At 44.7% G+C, this 26,049-nt stretch overlaps 1 protein-coding gene across 5 annotated transcripts in view; it reads left to right on the top strand.

The window, feature by feature from the left end:
* Nucleotides 1-26,049, top strand: part of LOC139406408 (pleckstrin homology domain-containing family A member 7-like) — a 170,191-nt gene that overhangs the window by 103,998 nt on the left and 40,144 nt on the right. For all 5 annotated transcript variants that reach the window (XM_071148956.1, XM_071148957.1, XM_071148958.1 and 2 more), the window contains 4 exons: nucleotides 7,641-7,745; nucleotides 8,887-8,959; nucleotides 15,606-15,706; nucleotides 23,462-23,643. In XM_071148956.1, the coding sequence (XP_071005057.1) occupies nucleotides 7,641-7,745; nucleotides 8,887-8,959; nucleotides 15,606-15,706; nucleotides 23,462-23,643 (461 nt within the window). The remainder of the gene's footprint in view (nucleotides 1-7,640; nucleotides 7,746-8,886; nucleotides 8,960-15,605; nucleotides 15,707-23,461; nucleotides 23,644-26,049) is intronic.

Below are 26,049 nucleotides of genomic sequence, written 5' to 3'. Positions count from 1 at the left end.
AGCCCTATTTGGTAAAAGACCAAGTCCATATTATGGAAAGAACAGCTCAACTGGTGTAGACCTTACAGTGAAATGGTTACTTACAAGCCCTTAACCAACATTGCAGCTTTAAGAAGTTTTAAGAAAAAGTGTTAAGTAAAAGTAACAAATAATTAAACAGCAGCAGTAAAATAACAAGTGAGGCTATATTACAGGGGGTACCGGTACAGAGTCAATGTGCGGGGGAACCGGTTAGTCGAGGTAATTGAGGTAATATGTACATGTAGGTAGAGTTAAAGTGACTATGCATAGATAATAAAGAGAAGTGACAGTCCATAATTACTTTAAGACATGAATGTCAGTCAATACAGAAAATGTAAAAAGAACTTTGAAAGTTTCTTCAAGTGCAGTCGCAACAACCATCAAGCACTATGATGAAACTGGCTCTCATGAGGACCGCCACAGGAAAGGAATACCCAGAGTTACCTCTGCCCAAATAAATGCTTCACAGAGTTCAAGTAACAGACACATCTCAACATCAACTGTTCAGAGGAGACTGCGTGAATCAGGTCTTCATGGTCGAATTGCTGCAAAGAAACCACTACTAAAGGACACCAATAAGAAGAAGAGACTTGCTTGGGTCAAGAAACACAAGCAATGGACATTACACCGGTGGAAATCTGTCCTTTTGGTCCAAATTTGAGATTTTTGGCTTCAACCTCCATGTCTTTGTGAGGTGCAGAGTAGGTGAACTGATGATTCCCGCATGTGGCACTACTTTTGAGCAGCTCTGGTCAAAAGAGAGGGAAAAGTAATTTTCACTGACTGACATTAGGTGATGATGAATGGCTAAGGGGGGGGGGGCGCTGATCTCTCACACCCAGCAAGCCCCCATTAAAAGCTACCAGACAGTGGTGAGGACAGGAGGTGGGAGTGGAGGGGGGGGGGGGGGCTTCTGTCTGCCTGTAGGGGGCTTATTTAATTAAAGCTGCAGACTCTTGAGGGGGAAAGTCAGATGTGTGGATCTAACATAGTTACACTTGGACTGCACATGTCTAATGGAATGGTGCAGGTGGGGCTGAGTGTGACAGGCAAGGTATGTGTATGTGTGTCAAGTGCATGGTGTGTGCGTGTGCTTGCGTCCGTATCTCAACATAACAAGCTCAGGGTCTTCTCTCCAGGCTCTACTGTGACAACGACAGAACACCCCCTCACCCTACTCTAAGTGGCTGCTCTGACTTCTCCATATCCCTTTAATGCTACTGCTCAAAGCCAGGTGATAGTGAACTGGCTATTGTTTAAAGCCAGGTGCTAGTGAACAGGCTATTGTTTAAAGCCAGGTGCTAGTGAACAGGCTATTGTTTAAAGCCGGGTGCTAGTGAACAGGCTATTGCTAAGCCAGGTGCTAGTGAACAGGCTATTGTTTAAAACCAGTTGCTAGTGAACAGGCTATTGTTTAAAACCAGGTGCTAGTGAACAGGCTATTGTTTAAAACCAGGTGCTAGTGAACAGGCTATTGTTTAAAGTCAGGTGCTAGGGAACAGGCTATTGTTTAAAGCCAGGTGCTAGGGATCAGGCTATTGTTTAAAGCCAGGTGCTAGTGAACAGGCTATTGCTAAGCCAGGTGCTAGTGAACAGGCTATTGTTTAAAACCAGGTGCTAGTGAACAGGCTATTGTTTAAAACCAGGTGCTAGTGAACAGTCTATTGTTTAAAACCAGGTGCTAGTGAACAGGCTATTGTTTAAAGTCAGGTGCTAGTGAACAGGCTATTGTTTAAAGCCAGGTGCTAGTGAACAGGCTATTGTTTAAAGCCAGGTGCTAGTGAACAGGCTATTGTTTAAAGCCAGGTGCTAGTGAACAGGCTATTGTTTAAAACCAGGTGCTAGTGAACAGGCTATTGTTTAAAGCCAGGTGCTATTGAAACGGCAGTATCATCAGCATGATATAGGCGCTCTTCCATTCCTCACTCTTTCCTTCTCTCCATATCTCCCTCTCTTTAGCAAAGAACAGGAGAGCACACACACTCACACACAGTGCTCCTTTCTCACTCACTCACACACACACACACACACACACACAGAGAGACATGCACAGCTCCAAAGAGGTAAATCATGTCCGCCCCATCAACAGGTGGCCCGACAATGATTGAAGATGACACACCGTCAGACAATAGGGAATATCCATCTCACTGTAACTGATCAGTAACCATGGGACACCACAGCCTTTCACCACTGTAAACCCAGGGGGGTGTCCTAAATAGCACCCTATTCCCTTTGTAGGGCACTACTTTTGACCAGAGCCCATTGTGTAGGGAATAGGGTGCCATTTGGGGACGCATGGCAGGTGATCCTACCCATTCCCTCCTTTCCCTCCCTGCGCCCATAAGAGATCAAACCGTATCCTTTGCTTTACTGACGAACATCAGCACTAAACATCTGTGTCAGTTTACTGACGCATGAGTCAATAGCATGTCAAACTCTTCAAAGTATTGTCACCACATAGTAAATAGCAGACAAATACATACTGAAACTGGATGATAGAATCAAGAGCATGTATACTGTATAGCATGAAGCTTGTGTACTGTATAGCATGAAGCTTGTGTACTGTATAGCATGTAGCTTGTGTACTGTATAGCATGAAGCTTGTGTACTGTATAGCATGTAGCTTGTGTACTGTATAGCATGAAGCTTGTGTACTGTATAGCATGTAGCTTGTGTACTGTATAGCATGTAGCTTGTGTACTGTATAGCATGTAGCTTGTGTACTGTATAGCACGTAGCTTGTGTACTGTATAGCACGAAGCTTGTGTACTGTATAGCATGAAGCTTGTGTACTGTATAGCATGTAGCTTGTGTACTGTATAGCATGTAGCTTGTGTACTGTATAGCATGTAGCTTGTGTACTGTATAGCACGTAGCTTGTGTACTGTATAGCACAAAGCTTGTGTACTGTATAGCACGAAGCTTGTGTATTGTATAGCACGTAGCTTGTGTACTGTATAGCACGTAGCTTGTGTACTGTATAGCACGTAGCTTGTGTACTGTATAGCACGTAGCTTGTGTACTGTATAGCACGTAGCTTGTGTACTGTATAGCACGTAGCTTGTGTACTGTATAGCACAAAGCTTGTGTACTGTATAGCACGAAGCTTGTGTATTGTATAGCACGTAGCTTGTGTACTGTATAGCACGTAGCTTGTGTACTGTATAGCACGAAGCTTGTGTACTGTATAGCACGTAGCTTGTGTACTGTATAGCACGTAGCTTGTGTACTGTATAGCACGAAGCTTGTGTACTGTATAGCACGTAGCTTGTGTACTGTATAGCACGTAGCTTGTGCACTGTATAGCACGTAGCTTGTGTACTGTATAGCACGTAGCTTGTGTACTGTATAGCACGTAGCTTGTGTACTGTAGAGCAATGTAGCTTGTGTACTGTAGAGCATGTAGCTTGTGTACTGTAGAGCATGTATCTTGTGTACTGTATAGCATGTAGCCTGGGCACTGTAGAGCATGTATCTTTTGTACTGTATAGCATGTAGCCTGGGCACTGTAGAGCATGTATCTTGTGTACTATATAGCCTTTCACTGACAAAAGCAGAATCTTACATCAGAGACCCTGCTGTATGGAGTGATGTTAGTGCCATCAAATTTTAAATAAAATTTTTGATGACACTAATAGTAATCCATATTTTACTCGTCCTGAAAATAAACTACAACAAACCACGTAGACAAGGGATTCTGTTGTGACAGCGCTTCTGCCATGTAGTGTCTACCTAACATGCTTGGTCAGCCACGGTTATTTACATTTTATAATTAGCCACTGTTTTCCATTTCCACCAGCTGTAGAGCTGTAGTGCCGGTGTCCCTGAGCTACCGACAACGGAGCTAAAGCACACGCAGCCGCCACGCCCCGCCAGTTAATCCAAGCTCCTTTGCTGTAACGCCCCACTCCGATTTGGAACAGAGATGATGGGAGTGATGGTGTGTGTGTGTTTGTGTGTGTGTGTGTGTGTGTGTGGCAGTGTTGGGATTAGTTAGGAAGGAAACAACACCTCCACTATGCTGATCCTCAACACGGCCCCAACAAGGGTACGTACTCAGCCCCCTCCTATACTCCCTGTTCACCCATGACTGCGTGCCCACGCACGCCTCCCAACACCATCATCAAGTTTGCAGACGAGACGACCGTGGTAGGCCTGATTTACCATCAATGACGAAACAGCCTACAGGGAGGAGTTGAGGGCCCTGGTGGAGTGATGCCAGGAAAATAACCTCTCCCTCAACATGGACTTCAGGAGACCGAGGGAGCACGCCCCCATCCACATCGACGAGGCTGCGGTGACGGTGAAAATCTTCAAGTTCCTCAGCGTACACATCACTGACAATCTGAGATGATCCATCCACACAGACAGTGTGGTGAAGAAGGCGCAACAGCGCTCTATAGCCGACTGGTACGGCAACTGCAACCGCAGGGCTTTCCAGAGGTTGGTGCGGTCTTCCCAACGCATCATCGGGGGCACACTGCCTGCCCTCCAGGACATCTACAGCACCCGGTGTCACAGGAAGGCCAAGAAGATTATCAGGGACCTCATAGCCAATCATTACATCTGACTTTGTTACATTTAATTGCTTACGGCCTCCCGAGTGGCGAAGCGGTCCGCACTGCATCGCGGACGGACATTCAGAGACTTGTCTTGAAGCCACTCCTGCACTGTCTTGGCTGTGTGCTTAGGGTCGTTGTCCTGTTGGAAGGTGAACCTTGACCCAAGTCTGAGGTCCCGAGCGCTCTGGAGCAGCTTTTCATCAAGGATCTTTCTGTACTTTGCTCCATTCATCTTTCCCTCGATCCTGACTAGTCTCCCAGTCCCTGCCACTGAAAAACATCCACACAGCATGGTGCTGCCACCACCATGCTTCACCGTAGTGATGGTGCCAGGTTTCCTCCAGATGTGACGCCCTGGCATACATGCCAAAGAGTTCAATCTTGGTTTCATCAGACCAGAGAATCTTGTTTCTCATGGTCTGAGAGTCCTTTAGTTGCCTTTCATTACAGCACTGGGCAGTAGGCTCCACAGAGGTAAATCATGTCCACCCCATAAACAGGTGGACCCAGAGAGATGATACAGTTGGACCCATAGAGATGATACAGTTGGACCCAGAGAGATGATAAAGGTTGACCCAGAGAGATGATAAAGGTTGACCCAGAGAGATGATACAGTTGGACCCAGAGAGATGATACAGTTGGACCCAGAGAGATGATACAGTTGGACCCAGAGAGATGATACAGGTGGACCCAGAAAGAGATGATATAGGTGGACCCAGAAAGAGATGATACAGTTGGACCCAGAAAGAGATGACACAGTTGGACCCAGAAAGAGATGACACAGGTGGACCCAGAAAGAGATGACACAGGTGGACCCAGAAAGAGATGACACAGTTGGACCCAGATAGAAGATACAGTTGGACCCAGAAAGAGATGATATAGGTGGACCCAGAGAGATGATACAGTTGGACCCAGAGAGATGATACAGTTGGACCCAGAGAGATGATACAGTTGGACCCAGATAGAAGATACAGTTGGACCCAGAGAGGTGATACAGTTGCACCCAGAAAGAGATGATATAGTTGCACCCAGAAAGAGATGATACAGGTGGACCCAGAAAGAGATGATACAGGTGGACCCAGAAAGAGATGATACAGTTGGACCAAGAAAGAGATGATACAGTTGGACCCAGAGAGATGATACAGTTGGACCCAGAGAGGTGATACAGTTGGACCCAGAGAGGTGATACAGTTGGACCCAGATAGAAGATACAGTTGGACCCAGAAAGAGATGATACAGGTGGACCCAGAAAGAGATGATACAGGTGGACCCAGAAAGAGATGATACAGGTGGACCCAGAAAGAGATGATACAGGTGGACCCAGAAAGAGATGATACAGGTGGACCGAGAGAGATGATACAGGTGGACCCAGATAGAGATGATACAGGTGGACCGAGAGAGATAATAGCGCATCATATTAATACTTTGGACTGTATCGGACTTAATTGTAGGAACTTTAATTGTGACTTGCTGTCTGTCTGTGTTGGTATGTACTGTATGTATGTATGAATGACGGCTGGTGCGTGTGTGAGCTTGTGTGTAGGAGAATGTGAGTGTGTACAGGCCTGCGTGCAGGTATTGTCTCCATGAATACGTTGGGTCTGTTGGTTGGTCGTGTCTACCATGTCCAGGCGATGCGGTGTGTGTGTCTGTGCGTGCATGTGATTGGTTCATGGCCCTTACCCCGCAGCTGTGTCTCACTAATGGCTGTTAGATTGATCCTCACCTGTGGACAGGATCACACACGCACACACATACCGAGAGGGGCTCCAATCAGCCATCAACAGCTGTCCTATTGACAGCTACATCTAACATGTTCAGCTGTAACTATGTTCATTATTGCTGTAGACCAGGGATCATCTAGATTCAGCCACTGGACAATTTATTATCTTTAGCGGATGGTCGGAGTGCAGGAACATAATTGCAAATAAATGGTAGACTTCAAATTGACCGCAAGAAGCCCAAACATATCTAATGTTTTGACTAAAACATAATTTCAAAACTTGCTTACATTTGTATACAATCATGTCTCTATTATTCGTGGGAATACTTGGGAACAGATTTCCTTAAATTAAAATCACTTGCAGCTGATTTGCTGGTGTTTTTATGGTCTTTTGTGTCCAACAATGACAAAAAAGAAGAGGAAAGAACACTTGGGGGCCAAATAAAATCACCCAAATTACACAGCTAATTATCACGACCCCTATACACTGTTATACAGCTAATTATCACGACCCCTATAGACTGTTATACAGCTAATTATCACGACCCCTATAGACTGTTATAGAGCTAATTATCACTACCCCTATAGACTGTTATACAGCTAATTATCACTACCCCTATAGACTGTTATACAGCTAATTATCACTACCCCTATAGACTGTTATACAGCTAATTATCACTACCCCTATAGACTGTTATACAGCTAATTATCACTACCCCTATAGACTGTTATACAGCTAATTAGCACTACCCCTATAGACTGTTATACAGCTAATTATCACTACCCCTATAGACTGTTATAGAGCTAATTATCACTACCCCTATAGACTGTTACACAGCTAATTATCACTACCCCTATAGACTGTTATACAGCTAATTATCACTACCCCTATAGACTGTTATACAGCTAATTATCACTACCCCTATAGACTGTTATACAGCTAATTATCACTACCCCTATAGACTGTTATACAGCTAATTATCACTACCCCTATAGACTGTTATACAGCTAATTAGCACTACCCCTATAGACTGTTATACAGCTAATTATCACTACCCCTATAGACTGTTATAGAGCTAATTATCACTACCCCTATAGACTGTTACACAGCTAATTATCACTACCCCTATAGACTGTTATACAGCTAATTATCACTACCCCTATAGACTGTTATACAGCTAATTATCACTACCCCTATAGACTGTGTCCTGTAGGGCTCCAGGTCCAGTGGGAGGGTGAGATAACCAACCACTATGGATGTGTGTGTCCTATAGGGCTCCAGGTCCAGTGGGAGGGTGAGATAACCAACCACTATGGATGTGTGTGTCCTATAGGGCTCCAGGTCCAGTGGGAGGGTGCTACATTTTGGGAAGCGTGAGCAGTCCATCAAGAGGAACCCCAACGTCCCAGTGGTGGTGAGAGGATGGCTCTACAAACAGGTGAGAAACACACACATGTACACATATACTCTTGTACATACACACACACTTACTTGTTGCTGTCTATCATAGGCTGCCATGGCAACAGGGGTCATGGACACATCACATGGGCATGCGTTGGGTTGCTTGACACAAGCAGAATAGAACTCATTGGTTGATAGGTGTCTGAAGGACAATTCTGATTGGCTGATAGTGGGACATATATACAAGGTAATCAAGCCAGTGAAGGTGATAGACAGGTAACAAAGCTCATTGGTTTACACAAAGTGGTACAAAACATTTGTTGAGAAACATCGACACACAGGATAGAGCTCATTGGTTGATAGGTGTTCATAGGACAGCACTGATTGGCTGATAGTGGAAGATATAGGATAGAGCTCATTGGTTGATGTTTGTAGGGCAACACTGATTAGTTGGTACTGGGACATGTAGGATAGAGCTCTTTGTTTGATATTGGTTTGTAGGACAACACTGATTGGCTGATAGTGGGAAATATAAGATAGAGCTCAATAGCTGATGGGTGTTTGTAAGACAACAGAGATTGGATAAACCGATATCTTTGTATAGGGCTGCACAATTAATTGAATTCACATTGAAATTGCAATATTGACAATATCCATATCGCAAGAGATTCTCCCTCTCTCCTCTAATGGCTTCTTCCCACACACACCAAGCACTGCCCCTGTCACTCAAGCAGTACAGTTCCTCCTCCTTCTCTGTTTGCCACTAATGTTGTACGTTTGCATGCTGTTCTGTTAGGTAAAATGCAGTCAACAGATTGCTACAAACAATAACTATTTTTATGATTCCAGTCACCCAAGTGTTTTCATTAATATCTCAATATTTGGTCATAAAATTGCAATTAGATTTATTTTTGTTGCCCATATTGTTGCCCAGCCTTAGCTGGGTGTATGGATCGTATTGTTCAAGTCTATTTGTTGACTGTTTTCACTGTCTTCCTCCCAAATAGCACCCTATTCCCTATGTTGTGCACTACTTTTGACCAGAGCTGTTTTGAAGTGGGTTTTGTCTTCCATCTGCTTCCCTGCCTGTGAGAGTTTGAAAAAGTGTTAAAAATAAATGTAAAAAAGCAATGGCAGATGTAGCAGGCCAATAAACTCTCTTTCCCTTTCTTTTTCAGGACAGCTCTGGGATGAGGCTTTGGAAGAGGAAGTGGTTTGTGTTGGCTGACTACTGCCTGTTCTACTACAAAGGTGAGACGATTGTGTGCGTGCTCTAGGGGGGATTTGACCTGGTATGTAAGTGTAGACTTGATGACTTTATAGCTCTGTTTCTGTAGCACTGACTTGGCACCAAGGTGTGAGCACAGAATGGGTTGTACGTTCCTGAATGAACCAGGTACTTACTAGCCTGTGTGCCAGTCTGCTAGTGATCTATCGCCAACTCGTTGTCAGATTTCCTCTGTGAAGATGGGAGAACCTTCCAGAAGGACATCCATCTCTGCAGCACTCCACCAATCAGGCCTTTATGGTAGTGGCCAGATAGAAGCCACTCCTCAGTAAAAGGCACATGATAGCCCACTCAGTTTGCCAAAAGGTACCTAAAGGACTCCCAGACTGATGAACTGATGGTCTGATGAAACCAAGATGTGACACTTGGCATTAAGGCCAAAGAGTTCAGTCTGGAGGAAACCTGGCACCATCCCTTTGGTGAAGCATGGTGGTGGCAGCATCATGCTGTTGGGATGATTTTCAGCGGCAGGGACTGGGAGACCAGTCAGGATCGAGGGAAGTATTAACGGAGCAAAGTCCATCAAGAGATCCTTGATGAAAACCTGCTCCAGAGCGCTCCGTACCTCAGACTGGGGCGAAGATTCACCTTCCAACAGGACAACGACCCTAAGCACACAGCGAAGACAATGCAGGAGTGGCTTCGGGACAAGTCTCTGAATGTCCTTGAGTGGCCGAGCCAGAGCCCGGACTTGAACCTGATCGAACATCTCTGGAGAGACCTGAAAAAAGCTGTGTCGCGACGCTCCTCATCCAACCTGACAAAACTTGAGAGAATATTCAGAGAAGAATGGGAGAAACTCCCCAAATACAATTGTGCCAAGCTTGTAGCGTCATATCCAAGCAGACTCAAAGCTGTAATCGCTGCCAAAGGTGGTTCATCAAAGTACTGAATAAAAGGTCTGAATACTTACACTACTGGTCAAAAGGTTTAGAACATCTACTCATTCAAAGGTTTTTCATTATTTTTACTATTTTCTACATTGTAGAATAATAGTGAAGACATAAAAACTGTGTTACACAAATCAAAATATATTTGAGATTCTTCAAATAGCCACCCTTTGCCTTGATGACAGCATTGCACACTTTTGGCATTCTCTCAACCAGCTTCACCTGGGATGTTTTTCCAACAGTCTTGAAGGAGTTCCCACATATGCCGAGCACTTGTTGGCTGCTTTTCTTTCACTCTGCAGTCCAACTCATCCCAAACCATCTCAATTTGGTTGAGGTCGGGGGATCGTGGAGGCCAGGTCATCTGATGCAGCAGTCCATCACTCTAATTCTTGGTAAACTAGCCCTTACACAGCCTGGAGGTGTGTTGCGTCATTGTCCTGTTGAAAAAGAAATGATAGTCCCACTAAGCACAAACCAGATGGGATGGTGTATTGCTGCAGAATTCTGTAGTAGCCATGCTGGTTAAGTGTGCCTTGAATTCTAAATAAATCACAGACAGTGTCACCAGCAAAGCAAAGCACCATCACACCTCCTCCTCCATGCTTCATGGTGGGAAATACACATTCGGAGATCATCCTTTAACCCACACCGCGTCTCACAAAGACAGTGTTTGGGACCAAAAATTTGGACTCCAGACCAAAGGACACATTTCTACCGGTCTAATGTCCATTGCTCGGGTTTCTTGGCCCAAGCAAGTCTCTTCTTCTTATTGGTGTCCTTTAGTAGTGGTTTCTTTGTAGCAATTCGACCATGAAGGCCTGATCCAGTTGAGGTTGAGATGTGTCTGTTACTTGAACTCTGTGAAGCATTTATTTGGGCTGCAAATTCTGAGGCTGGTAACTCTAATGAACTTATCCTCTGCCAAATATGTAACTCTGGGTCTTCCAGTCCTGTGGCAGTCCTCATGAGAGCCAGTTTCATCATAGTGCTTGATGGTTTTTGCGCCTGCACTTGAAGAAACTTGCAAAGTTCTTGAAATGTTCCGTATTGAAAGACATTCATTGTTTAAAATAATGAACTGTCGTTTCTATTTGCTTATTTGAGCTATTTGCTTATTTGAGCTGCCATAATATGGACTTGGTTTTTAACCAAATAGGGCTATCTTCTGTATACCACCCCTACCTTGTCACAACACAACTGGTTGGCTCAAACGCATTAAGAAAGAAACAGATATGTTCACTACTGTGTCCCTCAGGGCAGTTGCCTTGCGCCTTTACTCTTCTCTATTTTTACAAATGATTTGCCGTTGGTCTTACACAAAGCTAGAATGACTATGTACAGTGTGCAATGATCTGAATACATGTCAGCACCCAAAGCCAGGGAGCTCACTGCAATTCTAAATAAGGAGTTACAGACAGTATCAGAATGTCTGATCAATAACAAACAGGTCTTTAATATATCTCTATCTAAAAGCATTGTATTTGGTTCAAAACATTATGTAAGACCTAAACCTCAACTGAAGTTGAACATAAAGGGTGTGACCATTGAGAAAGTTGAGGAAGCTATACTCCAAGGTAACACATCGGACCGTCAATTATCATGTTCAAGTCATATTGACAAAGTTGTTGTGAAGATGGGGAGAAATACAGTATGTCTGTTCTAAAAAGATGTTATGTGTTTTTGACACAAACATCACCTGTACTAGTTGTTCAGGCTCTAATCATGTCCCTTCTTGATTACTTAAAAAAAGGAGAGCCGCACACTCTCTAGAAGCTCAGATGCAAAAATATTTGTGTCCAACGTTTCGACAGACAAGCTGTCTGTCATTATACCTTGATGAAAACAATGTGGGATGACTCATTTATATAGTGTCAAAAGACACACAGGTGTCTTATCATGGCCAGGTGTGGCCTGATATCATTGGTTAATTCTCATGTTAAAATAGCATACAAAAAACATAAATGGATAGCGTACGATCATAGATCAAATTTGGCTACATACAGTCGGGCAAAAAAGTATTTAGTCAGCCACCAATTGTGCAAGTTCTCCCACTTAAAAAAGATGAGAGGCCTGTAATTTTCATCATAGGTACACTTCAACTATGACAGACAAAATGAGAAAAAAATCCAGAAAATCACATTGTAGGATTTTTAATCATACTTGTCGATCTCTGAGGTTTCTGCCCCGCGAGAATACGTTGGGCCCACTGGCAAGGAAATAAACCACCCAGCACGCTGGCAGATTCCCCCAAGCCACGGATGTGCCCCCTAGACAACTGCTCAGTCCACAGACACCACACAAAAATAACAAACCAAATAACCATGCCCAACATATTCCAAAGTGTGACACGTCGCAAAGCCTAACAAGGGAATAAGAAAGGCTATAGTGCCGAGTAGCGAGTTTCACTACCCTACCCAAATCTCACACTGAGGTACACAACCGATTGTACTCACCTCAGACCGATGTCCCAACAGCTAGTAGAGCAAGAGTCTCCAGCCTCGGCAGGGTCCTGGAAACTAAACAATATACTTTCTCCAACTCAGCACACAACCAACTATCCACCACAGTGGCAAGTTTACCAAACAAAGGCAACCAACACTGGGCCTACCAAACATTACAACTCAAATGCTGTAACAAAAGCTACAAACCAAGCACCTACAGAGTTCTCAAACATGAACTCCACGTTTTCTCCCAAACACAATACCTTCAAGATCTCGGAGGAGGTTCTTGATTACTGTCAAGTGTAGCAAAGAAAGACCTAGCAAAGCTGCAGCTGGCTCAAAACAGAGCAGCACGCCTTGCCCTGAAGTGCACAAACAGAAGTAATATCAACAACATGCAAGCCATGTCTTTCCTGGTTGAGGGTTGAAGAGAGATGAACTACTTCTCCTAGTTTTTATGAGAAATGTAAATTTGATGGAAATTCCAGAATGTCTGAATAATCAAATAACATTCAGCTCAGACACCCATACATACCCCACAAGACATGTCACCAGGGGTCTCTTCAGACACCCATACATACCCCACAAGACATGCCACCAGGGGTCTCTTCAGACACCATATATACCCCACAAGACATGCCACCAGGGGTCTTTTCATACACCCATACATACCCCACAAGGCATGCCACCAGGGGTCTTTTCATACACCCACACATACCCCACAAGGCATGCCACCAGGGGTCTCTTCAGACACCCATACATGCCCCACAAGACATGGCACCAGGGGTCTCTTCAGACACCCATACATACCCCACAAGGCATGCCACCAGGGGTCTCTTCAGACACCCATACATACCCCACAAGGCATGCCACCAGGGGTCTCTTCAGACACCCATACATACCTCACAAGGCATGCCACCAGGGGTCTCTTCAGACACCCATACATACCCCACAAGGCATGCCACCAGGGGTCTCTTCAGACACCCATACATACCCCACAAGGCATGCCGCCAGGGGTCTCTTCACAGTCCCCAAGTCCAAAATGAGTTCACGGCAACACAGTATTATACAGAGTCTTTTTTTTCTGGACCCCGGGAAGAGTAGTTGCTGATTCTGCGAAACTAATGGACATCCTAATAAACAAAAAGATGATGATCTGTTTTGCATCAAATGTTCATCATATCAAACTATCCTATTAAAGTTATATTGGCTCTGATAGAAAGGCAAGAATTTTACCATAAAATAAGCTATTTATAGTCGATGTTTCAGCAAATGCCTTTCTCAAGACTAGACGCCGATCTTGGCTGAGCTTTTGTGAATGACAGTATTTGCCTAATGAGCCTGGAAATAAGCTGAGCTTTGTGAATGACAGTATTTGCCTAACGAGCCTGGAAATAAGCTGAGCTTTGTGAATGACAGTATTTGCCTAACGAGCCTGGAAATAAGCTGAGCTTTGTGAATGACAGTATTTGCCTAACGAGCCTGGAAATAAGCTGAGCCTTGTGAATGACAATATTTGCCTAGCGCGCCTGGAAATAAGCTGAGCCTTGTGAATGTGGTCAGGTATTCTGCCACTGTGTACTCACTGTTTAGGGCCAAATAGCATTCTAGTTTGCTCTGTTTTTGTTAATTCTATCCAATGTGTCAAGTAATTATTTCTGTTTTCTCATGATTTGGTTGGGTCTAATTGTGTTGCTGTCCTGGGGCTCTGTGGAATCTGTCTCAATCTTTCTCTCACTTTGACTCTCCCTCTCATTCCCTCTCATTCCCCCTCTCTCCCTGCATCTTCATCCCACTCAATCTCATCTCTTTCAGTCAACATCAGCTCCATTTCTGTTCTTTACAGTCTCCTTCTTCATTAATCTTGCTCTTCATACTTCTTCCATTCTCTCTCTCACACACACACACACACAAACACACACACACACACACACGTGTGTGTGTGGTGGGTTAAACATGAAGATGTTGTGTCACTCCCCCGGTGTCCTGCTAGGATGTAATCTATCCTCATTGTCCCAGACAGGTCTGGTCTGCAAAGCCTCTGCAGTGTGTTTGTGTAAGGGGCAGATAAAAGCGCTGTCCGGAGGCCCCATGTGGGGAATGTCTCCTTCAAAACTCCTTGAATGTATTTTTAACCAATTACACTTTTTAATCCAGCGCACGCGCACACACACAGCCACCTACCATACACACACACACCCCACACACAAATTCTAGTGTACAGCGGTGGAAACCCCCCGTGAGAGTTGTGTGAGTTAATTAAGATATGACCAGGCTCTGTATTCAGAATGGTCACATAGTGGCATGACAATAACTGATGCCGGACGGGAACCAGCCATGCCAACTGGCTGGGCAGAGAGATATTTAGTGGTATGAACGGGCCATGCCAACTGGCTGGGCAGAGAGATATTTAGTGGTATGAACGGGCCATGCCAACTGGCTGGGCAGAGAGATATTTAGTGGTATGAACGGGCCATGCCAACTGGCTGGGCAGAGAGATATTTAGTGGTATGGACCGGCCATGCCAACTGGATGCGCAGAGAGATATTTAGTGGTATGGACGGGCCATGCCAACTGGATGGGCAGAGAGATATTTAGTGGTATGAACGGGCCATGCCAACTGGATGGGCAGAGAGATATTTAGTGGTAAGAACGGGCCATGCCAACTGGATAGGCAGAGAGATATTTAGTGGTATGAACGGGCCATGCCAACTGGATGGGCAGAGAGATATTTAGTGGTATGAACGGGCCATGCCAACTGGATGGGCAGAGAGATATTTAGTGGTATGAACGGGCCATGCCAACTGGATGGGCAGAGAGATATTTAGTGGTATGAACGGGCCATGCCAACTGGCTGGGCAGAGAGATATTTAGTGGTATGAACGGGCCATGCCAACTGGATGGGCAGAGAGATATTTAGTGGTATGAACGGGCCATGCCAACTGGCTGGGCAGAGAGATATTTAGTGGTATGAACGGGCCATGCCAACTGGATGGACAGAGAGAGATTCAGAGGTTTGGTGGTATGGAGGAGGGCTATGAACGGGACAGGGGTGATTGACTGGTTTTTCTGCCATGGGGGGGGGGACTATAGTGGTGGAGGAGGGCTATGAAAGGGACAAGGGTGATTGACTGGTTTTTCTGCCATGTGCGGAGGGGGGGAACTATAGTGGTGGAGGAGGGAAATGTTACTAGTGGGCTGTAAGTGACATTCCTCTGCCCTTCATCTCTCTATCTCCCACCTCTTTCTATCTCTCCCTCTCTCTCTGCTAACAGACAGTAGGGAAGAGTCAGTCCTGGGTAGTATTCCTCTGCCCAGCTATGTCATCTCAGCCGTGGAACCTGAAGACCACATCATCCGCAAGTACGCCTTCAAGGTACGACCAAGAGTTTATCTTTATATGATGTTTTTCTTTATTTTATATCTAATTAAGTGTTCTATTGCTTTATGTTGTATATTTCACAGGTTAATATGTATGCCTACTGTTAAAAATACATCCAACTTTTTTGCATTTACTTAACACTAGCATTTTGTGGACTGACACAAATGGACTTCATATTGACTGCTATTTGACCAACCGATGGCTTAGAGGCAGTGCATCACCGTGAGGTCACTATGCTCACAAGAAGAATTCTCTCAATCAAGGATTGATAATATCCAATCAGATAGTTAACTGCATCCATCCTCCCAACCCATTGGCTATTGATGATTTTCTGTGTTGATCACTTTGTAATATGCTTGTCTATTAAATGAAGACACTACATTTATAAAAAAAATGCCTTGTTTCTAACCATAGGTTTTCTCTACAGACCTAGAACACGGTGTACATTTTAGGACATCCTACCCGCTATGACACAGAGTTATATCGGTGACAGAGGCTGAGCTTCTAGCTGTATATCTGGTTCTAGATTAAGCACATCTTTCTCTAATATGCTCTGCTAGTGGTTTCATTCCCACAGGAAGCCAGTGTGGTTCTGTGACATTTCTTTCCACACTACATACAGCCTTGCCTCTTTTGTCATGCTGAGTCGATGGGGGTTTAAATGTCAGTCTCTTGACTGTATGCCAGACGGCAGGTATAATATAGGCCAGTGTCTCCTAGTAATGTCCCCCAGTCTCTCCTGCCCCTCTGGCTGTTGGCATTGATTCAATGTTAAGTCAATGTTTCCTCCCTACCCAGACCCCCGCAGGTCAAACCTGTTGAGTCCCCAAGGCAGTGTTCCTCAACTCTAGCCCATCACAGGAACACCTGATTCTATTTTATTCCTAATCATCTAACCCCTCATTATTTGAACAAGTTGTGCTTGTGCTGGGCTGGAACAAAATTGTGTAGTCTTGGTGTTACCCAAGGACAGTCCAGAGTTGAGGAACATTGCTGTCAGTAGGGTTGGGAAATTCTGCTAACTTTCCCAGTTTTACTGCTTATTCCCTCCTGATTCTGGGAATCTTCCCACCAGGATTTTGAGAAAACCTGGGAATTTTGGGACCCTAGGAACACTGCTATCCGGTTGTCCTGTTATAGTTGGTTCATCATCTGGCGGTGTTGTTGTTTACTGTCGATGGTTGTTGTTTACTGTCGATGGTTGTTGTCTAATGTCGATGGTTGTTGTCTACTGTCGATGGTTGTTGTCTACTGTCGATGGTTGTTGTCTACTGTCGATGGTTGTTGTCTACTGTCGATGGTTGTTGTCTACTGTCGATGGTTGTTGTCTACTGTCGATGGTTGTTGTCTACTGTCGATGGTTGTTGTCTACTGTCGATGGTGGTTGTCTACTGTCGATGGTGGTTGTCTACGGTTGTTGTTTACTGTTGTTTACTGTTGTTGTTTACTGTTGATGGTTGTTTACTGTCTGGTTGTTGTTGATGGTTGTTGGTTGTTGTTTACTGTCGATGGTTGTTTACTGTTGTTGTTTACTGTTTACAGTTTATGGTTGTTGTTGATGGTTGTTGTTTACTGTTTATGGTTGTTTACTGTTTACTGTTGATTGTTGTTGTTTACTGTTGATGGTTGTTGTTTACTGTTGATGGTTGTTTACTGTTGATGGTTGTTGTTGATTGTTGTTGTTTACTGTTGATGGTTGTTGTTTACTGTTGATGGTTGTTGTTTACTGTTGATGGTTGTTGTTTACTGTTGATGGTTGTTGTTTACTGTTTATGGTGGTTGTTTACTGTTTACTGTTGATTGTTGTTGTTTACTGTTGATGGTTGTTGTTTACTGTTGATGGTTGTTTACTGTTGTTGTTTACTGTTTACTGTTTATGGTTGTTTACTGTTGATTGTTGTTTACTGTTGATGGTTGTTGTTTACTGTTGATGGTTGTTGTTTACTGTTGATGGTTGTTGTTTACTGTTGATGGTTGTTGTTTACTGTTGAGGGTTGTTGTTTACTGTTGAGGGTTGTTGTTTACTGTTTATGTTTGTTGTTTACTGCTAACGCCACTGTTGACTCAAGCTGCTGCAGTGAGAAAGACCCTTATGACCCAGTTTGCAGTTGCACTCTAACAGGCTAAATGCAGTTGAAGGCGGAGTGGAGATCTGGGCTGGTCAGGTTGGAATTGACCCTGGAATGGCTCGGTAATCTGCTCCAAGCCCTTATCAAAGACAGGTTTTATTGAGCTGCTGAACTCATGTATTCTGGTGTGTGTGTGTGTGTGTGTGTGAGGAAGGTAGCCAGAGTCCCATAGAAAATGCCTTGCATGGGTTTTCTACTTTCTGTTCCAAGATTCTGTTGGTGCCATAGAAGAGCTGGGAGAATGTCAGGAGTAGTGCCCCCTCCCCCGTTAATACCTGTAACCCTAGTTACCCAGCTAGAGACCACCCTATAGGCAGAACAGGCTAGCCGCGCTGTACATGAAGGCCATCATTCTTTACTAACCAATGAAGCTAGTCACTCTCAGGCTACCAATACATACAAGCTGGTCCATATCTCAATGTGAAATGATTAGGAGGGGGGAAAGAGGTTGGACTGGAACTGTTGTAGATGTCTGTTTTCTGTTCTCCTGTCAGTTTGTTTGTGCTGCAACCATTCAACACTACCGTGAGTTAGTACTACTATTTCATCCCAAAAATATTTCCCCATGGTTAGAACCTCCCTTTCCGACCCCTCCCCTCCACTGTTGAGGCAACCAACCTAGCTAGGAGGCTGGTGACCCCCTGTCCCCTATTCGCTGAACTCTGTTCCCTCTCTTGTTCCTGTTGGTGGGCTGCCTCACTGGGACCCCTGTGAGTGTGCGAGGTCGTCCAATGAAACACAAGTTCACTGTCCACTCATAAATAGGTACTGGCCTCTCAACCACTTGTACTACAGTTACTGCTTTTGCCATGTCATTTGCCAGACAATAGGAAATATATACCACGACAGTGTGTATATGGTTCTTATTGTTTGGAGCATGCTTGTTTGGAGACTGATGTGTCTTGGTTACTCCATTTAGTCTGTTCTCTCCTTCTTGTATGATCTCATTGCTCATACCTCGTTATGTGTGTTGGCTAAACCTTCATATTTCCTCTGTTTGCTCTCATATCCAACATGCCACTCATGGAGGAGGATTGACTGACTATTTGATAGATTTTTATTTCAGTGGAATAAGATTTTTGTTCTCCTCAAATGCCTGCTGTTCTGGAATCACATGTTTGTGTTGTCTAGCTGACTCCTATGGCCCTAGTCAAGCAATAGTAGTTGTCAAGGCAACACAAACCGAATTTGGACATTTATTAAACACAATATTCACATCCTATACAGTTCCAATCTTCATTTCCATTATGCAGACGAGTAGAAACCGTTCAACATGGTGGATTCCGGAACAGATTTGAACAAGTCATGTATTCATTGGAGGTAAACGTATTTCTATGTGAGAGTCTGAGTTTTTGTTTTCAGTTTAGAGACCAGGGCTACGTACCAATGGCACCTTAGCCCCTACATAGCCCACTACTTTTGATTGGGCTCTGGTCAAAAGTAGTGCACTATGTAGGGATTAGGGTCCCATTTGGGACATGACCCAGGCCCTATGCTGATCTGGAATATAATGGATTTAGAAAGAAGGGACAAAAAAAGGCCTGCTTGTCTGAGAGGGGCTGGGGAGAGGAAGAAGAGGACTGCTGATATTTTTAGCCTTCCTGTCTGGGACTACAGGCTATTTTTGAGGAGGAGGGAGAGCGGGAGAGAGACTTGCCCAGGGTGAGCAGTGGAGGTGTGACGGTCACACGGTGCACTGAATGTCTCACTCGGCATTCTTGCTACAGTGAAGAGGCTGTGGTTAGGGCTGTTATTGGAGACCAGGCCCTGTGTAGTTCCGTGTCTGCACATAGTTATATTGGTCTGAAAAGACACAGCAGTTATTGGAAAGTTACAGGGTAGCAGATGGTATAGAAAGATTGTGTGTGTGTCAGTGTTTTTAAATATTATTGTGGGGACCAGAAGTCCACACAAGAATAGTAAACAAACAAAGATTTGATCAACTGGGGACGTTTTATTGGTCTCCATGAGGTCAAATGCTATTTCTAAGGGGTTTATGGTTAAGGTTAGAATTCGTGTTAGCTTTAGAATTACGTTAAGGGTTAGGAGCTAGTGTTAGTTTTAGGGTTAAAGTAAGAGTATGGGTTAGGTTTAGGGAAAATATGATTTTGAATGGGACTGTGTGTCCCCAGAAGGTTAGCTGTACAAGACAGTGAGGGTGTAGGCGAGCATGTGCTGTACATCCACCTATGAACAACAGGGCAGCTATTGAACTAGTTAAGTAACAGCTAGAAGCTTGTCCAGCTATTGAACTAGTTAAGTAACAGCTAGAAGCTTGTCCAGCTATTGAACTAGTTAAGTAACAGCTAGAAGCTTGTCCAGCTATTGAACTAGTTAATTAACAGCTAGAAGCTTGTCCAGAGAACTGAAGAGGCTACCATAAACTAGCATTATGTTGATGGTGAGTGAGGGGATTAGACAGCTGGTTTACACTGTGGCCTGGCCAGTAGCTACGTTATCTCTTCTGCTGCTATACTGTATGGAGTAGGGGCACTTTGCCTCTAGACGCCAATCTCAGGTCAGTTTTGCATTTCCCCCACAAATGGTTAGGAGAGGGGAAGTGTACACTATAGGCTTAACCCAGACTAGGCCGGGCCAAGCCAGGGAGCAGATTTAAGACCTCCCCAGGGGGGAGAGGCAGCCTTCTGGCCTGACCTTCCAGAACCACTGCCTGGGGCTAAGAGCCTTAGTATTACACTGTCAACCTGCAGGAGTGTGTGTGAGTGTGAATATATGTGTGTATGCTGTTGTAAGTATTGTCGTGTCACTAACAACACCCTCAACTCGAAAAGCCCTGTTTCTATCAATCATCGAGTCAGGCAAAATCCACATTAATAAGATACTAACACTCAAATTGAGAAATGGCACCCAAATTACATTACACCTCTGCTTCCTTTTACGGAGACACTTCCCACTTCCTCTCCACAAAGTTAATTAAACTGCATACATTTTTAATGAATGAATCAAAGAGGGAAAGAAATTTGTGTTTAATTACTGTTCATTACAAAGCATTTGCATGGGCTGCCGTCTGGTTCCAAATCACACCAGGGCCATTATCAAAAGAAGTGCAGTAATTGGGAATAGGGGGCCATTTAAAACGCGGCCCTTGCATAGACCCTCAAACTCAACTCTGGACCTCCAAGAGAGTTTCATTGTTCCCCTCTAATCAGAGGCTGACTTAGACCTGGGACACCAGGTGTGTTCAATGAATTATCAGGTAGAACAGAAACCCAACAGGCTCCTGCCCTCATAGGGTTAATTATCAGGTAGAACAGAAACCCAACAGGCTCCGGCCCTCATAGGGTTAATTATCAGGTAGAACAGAAACCCAACAGGCTCCGGCCCTCATAGGGTTAATTATCAGGTAGAACAGAAACCCAGCAGGCTCCGGCACTCATAGGGTTAATTATCAGGTAGAACAGAAACCCAGCAGGCTCCGGCACTCATAGGGTTAATTATCAGGTAGAACAGAAACCCAACAGGCTCCGGCACTCATAGGGTTAATTATCAGGTAGAACAGAAACCCAGCAGGCTCCGGCACTCATAGGGTTAATTATCAGGTAGAACAGAAACCCAACAGGCTCCGGCCCTCATAGGGTCAGAGTTGAAGAGCCCTGGACTAAAGGACGAATGTTGGATCCGTAGCAAAATGTTTTGCAACTGATTAACTAAAAAACAAGTGTTACTTATTGGACAAATGTAGGTTGGTCCCTCCCCATTTCAGCCCATTAGCCTCCAATTGAATCCTTGTGAATACACCCCAGATAGATTGGCTCTTATTTGCTACATAATGGTGAGTACATGAGTGATTGCCTCACTAATTGCCTTTTGCAGTGATGGCCATCTTCTAACTAAAACCCTCTCAGCTCAGAAGATTTGCTTCTCCATAGACAACAAGACAGAGTTGACCCCCAAAGGGCTTTATCTTCCAAAGTGTGCACTCGGCTACTCTCCCCTCACTAGACTGGTCTACTCCCCCCTCACTAGACTGGTCTACTCCCCCCTCACTAGACTGGTCTACTCCCCCCTCACTAGACTGGTCTACTCCCCCCTCACTAGACTGGTCTACTCCCCCCTCACTAGACTGGTCTACTCCCCCCTCACTACACTGGTCTACTCCCCCCTTGCTACACTGGTCTACTCCCCCCTCTCTACACTGGTCTACTCCCCCCTCGCTAGACTGATCTACTCCCCCCTCACTAAACTGGTCTACTCCCCCCTCACCAAGACTGGTCTACTCTCCCCTCACTAGACTGGTCTACTCCCCCCTCACTAGACTGGCCTACTCCCCCCTCACTAGACTGGCCTACTCCCCCCTCACTAGACTGGTCTACTCCCCCCTCACTAGACTGGTCTACTCCCCCCTCACTACACTGGTCTACTCCCCCCTCACTACACTGGTCTACTCTCCCCTCACTAGACTGGTCTACTCTCCCCTCACTAGACTGGTCTACTCTCCCCTCACTAGACTGGTCTACTCCCCCCACACTAGACTGGTCCACTCCCCCCTCACCAAGACTGGTCTACTCCCCCCTCACCAAGACTGGTCTACTCCCCCCTCACCAAGACTGGTCTACTCACCAAGACTGGTCTACTCTCCCCTCACTAGACTGGTCTACTCTCCCCTCACTAGACTGGTCTACTCTCCCCTCACTAGACTGGTCTACTCCCCCCTCATGTATTTAAAAGGAACATACTGGTAGAATATGGTAGAAACTCCCTCCCAACTATGCTTGCACCAATCCAATGCTTGTAAATACATGAGGGGGAGTGAACAAGTGCACACTTCTGGATGAAGGCTTAGAGAATTGGAACTCAGCCATAGGGATGTGGACTGATTGGAGTCCTGATTTGCCATCCTTCTCCTAAAGTGTGCACTTGCATACTCCCTGTCATGGATTTTAAACACATTGGATTGGTGGAAATGTTGACTGTATGTGGTTTCCCCACCATTGTTAAATCCATGATGGGAAGTCTTCAAGTGCACACTTTAGGAAACGTGTGGAGAATCAGAACAAGCCATAAAGACCAGCATAAGACATGTATGTATAAACAGAAGTACAAACAATTCAGCAGCATGTTGGTATGGCCATGTCACAATGGCTCTTTCTAGGCTTACTTCTTGTTGATTGGCTTACAGTGTCCTCTGTTGTGGGTTGGATTGGACCTTGATATTATTTTGTTATGTCACTCATGCTGCTCTTTGTCCATTGGTCAGTCTGGATGTCTCTCTCTTTCTCCATTCTCAATTGGCTGGCCTCTTGTCTCTATGTCTATTGGCTGGTCCTTATAGTATCTCAGTTTCTATATTGGCCAACACGGATATGTTTGTGTTTGTATTGGCTGATGCTGACGTCTCTCTTTCTCTCTATTGGCTGACTTGAACGCGTTTGTGTCTCCATGGGCAGACATTGGTTAATGTCCCTGTCTCTTTAAATTGTTCAACACTTCTTTATCCATCTCTACCAGGGTTGGGGTCAGTTCAGTTCTCAATTCAGTTCATGAATTGAAAAAATAGTAGGCAACTCAACTGACCCCAACCCTGATATCTACCCATTTGGCCTGATCACACATCCATCACTCTTCCTTACTCTGACCCTCCCTCTCTCCTCTCCCATAGGCCAGCCACACAGGCATGCGCTCATATATTTACAACCGGAGCTCTGTGATTGGCTCGCAGGCGGAGCACAGCGGCATGCGGACCTACTTCTTCAGCGCCGACACACAAGAAGACATGAACGGCTGGGTGAAGGCCATGAACCAGGCGGCGCTGATGCAGAACCACACCGCCAGCCTCAAGAGGTAGTTGTCGTTAAAGTGGCCCTGGCCTAGATCCTGGGTCAGTTTAGCATTATGCCCACCAATGGTTAAGGTTAATATCTGGGGAAGGGAAGCTGATCTCTAGATCTGTACCTAGGGGAAAGTTCACCATGGAGCCAAGAGGTACGCTGCCTGGGAATTTGCACTTTTATGAGTGAGTGAGTGAGAGACTGGTGCGTGCGTGGCAATTCTGTGTCTCTCTGAATATGTCTGTCTGGGGAAAGAGAGACACATTTGTTTGCCAGTCTGTCAGTCTCATTGATTGTGAGTGTCGATGTGTGTGTATGCCTTTGCAGCAGAGAGTGCATTCACCATGCTCACAAATTGCATTGGTACACAAACAAACACCCACACAGAGCCCAAGAGATTGCAGCTCTGTCTCTCTGCTGGAGAGAGAGAGCCAGACAGACAGACAGCCTGCAAATTGAGACTCTGCATGTTGAATTCTGCAGAAATATCCTCTGTGTACAACGTAAAACACCATATAATGCATTCAGAGCATTAGGCCTAGACCCGCTAATTTTCAAAATCCAGAAAAGAGACGTTAAATTCTACAACCGCCTAAAAAGAAGCAATTTCCAAACTTTCCATAACAAAGCCATCACGAAGAGATGCACCTTGAGAAGAGTCCCCTAAGCAATCTGGTCCACAAACAGAGCCCCAGGACAGCAATTAGACCCAACCAAATAATGAGAAAACAAAAATATAATTACTTGACACATTGGAAAGAATTCTAGTCTAGGGTATCTCTATCTAGTCTAGTCTAGGTATCTCTGTCTAGTCTAGGCTAGGGTAACTCCGTCTAGGCTAGGGTATCTCCGTCTAGTCTAGGGTATCTCTGTCTCGTCTAGTCTATGGTATCTCTGTCTCGTCTAGGTATCACTGTCTAGTCTAGGTATCTCTGTCTCGTCTAGGCTACGGTGTCACGTCTAGCCTACGGTATCTCTGTCTAGTCTAGGTATCTTTGTCTAGTCTAGGCTAGAGTTTCTCTGTCTAGTCTAGGCTAGGTATCTCTGTCTAGGCTAGGGTATCTCTGTCTAGTCTAGGTACAGTACCTTGCGAAAGTATTCGGCCCCCTTGAACTTTGCGACCTTTTGCCACATTTCAGGCTTCAAACATAAAGATATAAAACTATTTTTTTGTGAAGAATCAACAACAAGTGGGACACAATCATGAAGTGGAACGACATTTATTGGATATTTCTAACTTTTTTAACAAATCAAAAACTGAAAAATTGGGCGTGCAAAATTATTCAGCCCCTTTACTTTCAGTGCAGCAAACTCTCCAGAAGTTCAGTGAGGATCTCTGAATGATCCAATGTTCACCTAAATGACTAATGATGATAAATACAATCCACCTGTGTGTAATCAAGTCTCCGTATAAATGCACCTGCACTGTGATAGTCTCAGAGGTCCGTTAAAAGCGCAGAGAGCATCATGAAGAACAAGGAACACACCAGGCAGGTCCGAGATACTGTTGTGAAGAAGTTTAAAGCCGGATTTGGATACAAAAAGATTTCCCAAGCTTTAAACATCCCAAGGAGCACTGTGCAAGCGATAATATTGAAATGGAAGGAGTATCAGACCACTGCAAATCTACCAAGACCTGGCCGTCCCTCTAAACTTTCAGCTCATACAAGGAGAAGACTGATCAGAGATGCAGCCAAGAGGCCCATGATCACTCTGGATGAACTGCAGAGATCTACAGCTGAGGTGGGAGACTCTGTCCATAGGACAACAATCAGTCGTATATTGCACAAATCTGGCCTTTATGGAAGAGTGGCAAGAAGAAAGCCATTTCTTAAAGATATCCATAAAAAGTGTCGTTTAAAGTTTGCCACAAGCCACCTGGGAGACACACCAAACATGTGGAAGAAGGTGCTCTGGTCAGATGAAACCAAAATTGAACTTTTTGGCAACAATGCAAAACGTTATGTTTGGCGTAAAAGCAACACAGCTCATCACACTGAACACACCATCCCCACTGTCAAACATGGTGGTGGCAGCATCATGGTTTGGGCCTGCTTTTCTTCAGCAGGGACAGGGAAGATAGTTAAAATTGATGGGAAGATGGATGGAGCCAAATACAGGACCATTCTGGAAGAACCTGATGGAGTCTGCAAAAGACCTGAGACTGGGACGGAGATTTGTCTTCCAACAAGACAATGATCCAAAACATAAAGCAAAATCTACAATGGAATGGTTCAAAAATAAACATATCCAGGTGTTAGAATGGCCAAGTCAAAGTCCAGACCTGAATCCAATTGAGAATCTGTGGAAAGAACTGAAAACTGCTGTTCACAAATGCTCTCCATCCAACCTCACTGAGCTCGAGCTGTTTTGCAAGGAGGAATGGGAAAAATTGTCAGTCTCTCGATGTGCAAAACTG

This window comes from Oncorhynchus clarkii, chromosome 4 (assembly GCF_045791955.1).
Source record: "Oncorhynchus clarkii lewisi isolate Uvic-CL-2024 chromosome 4, UVic_Ocla_1.0, whole genome shotgun sequence".
Lineage (NCBI taxonomy): Eukaryota > Metazoa > Chordata > Actinopteri > Salmoniformes > Salmonidae > Oncorhynchus > Oncorhynchus clarkii.
This window is presented reverse-complemented; position numbering and strand designations above follow the sequence as displayed.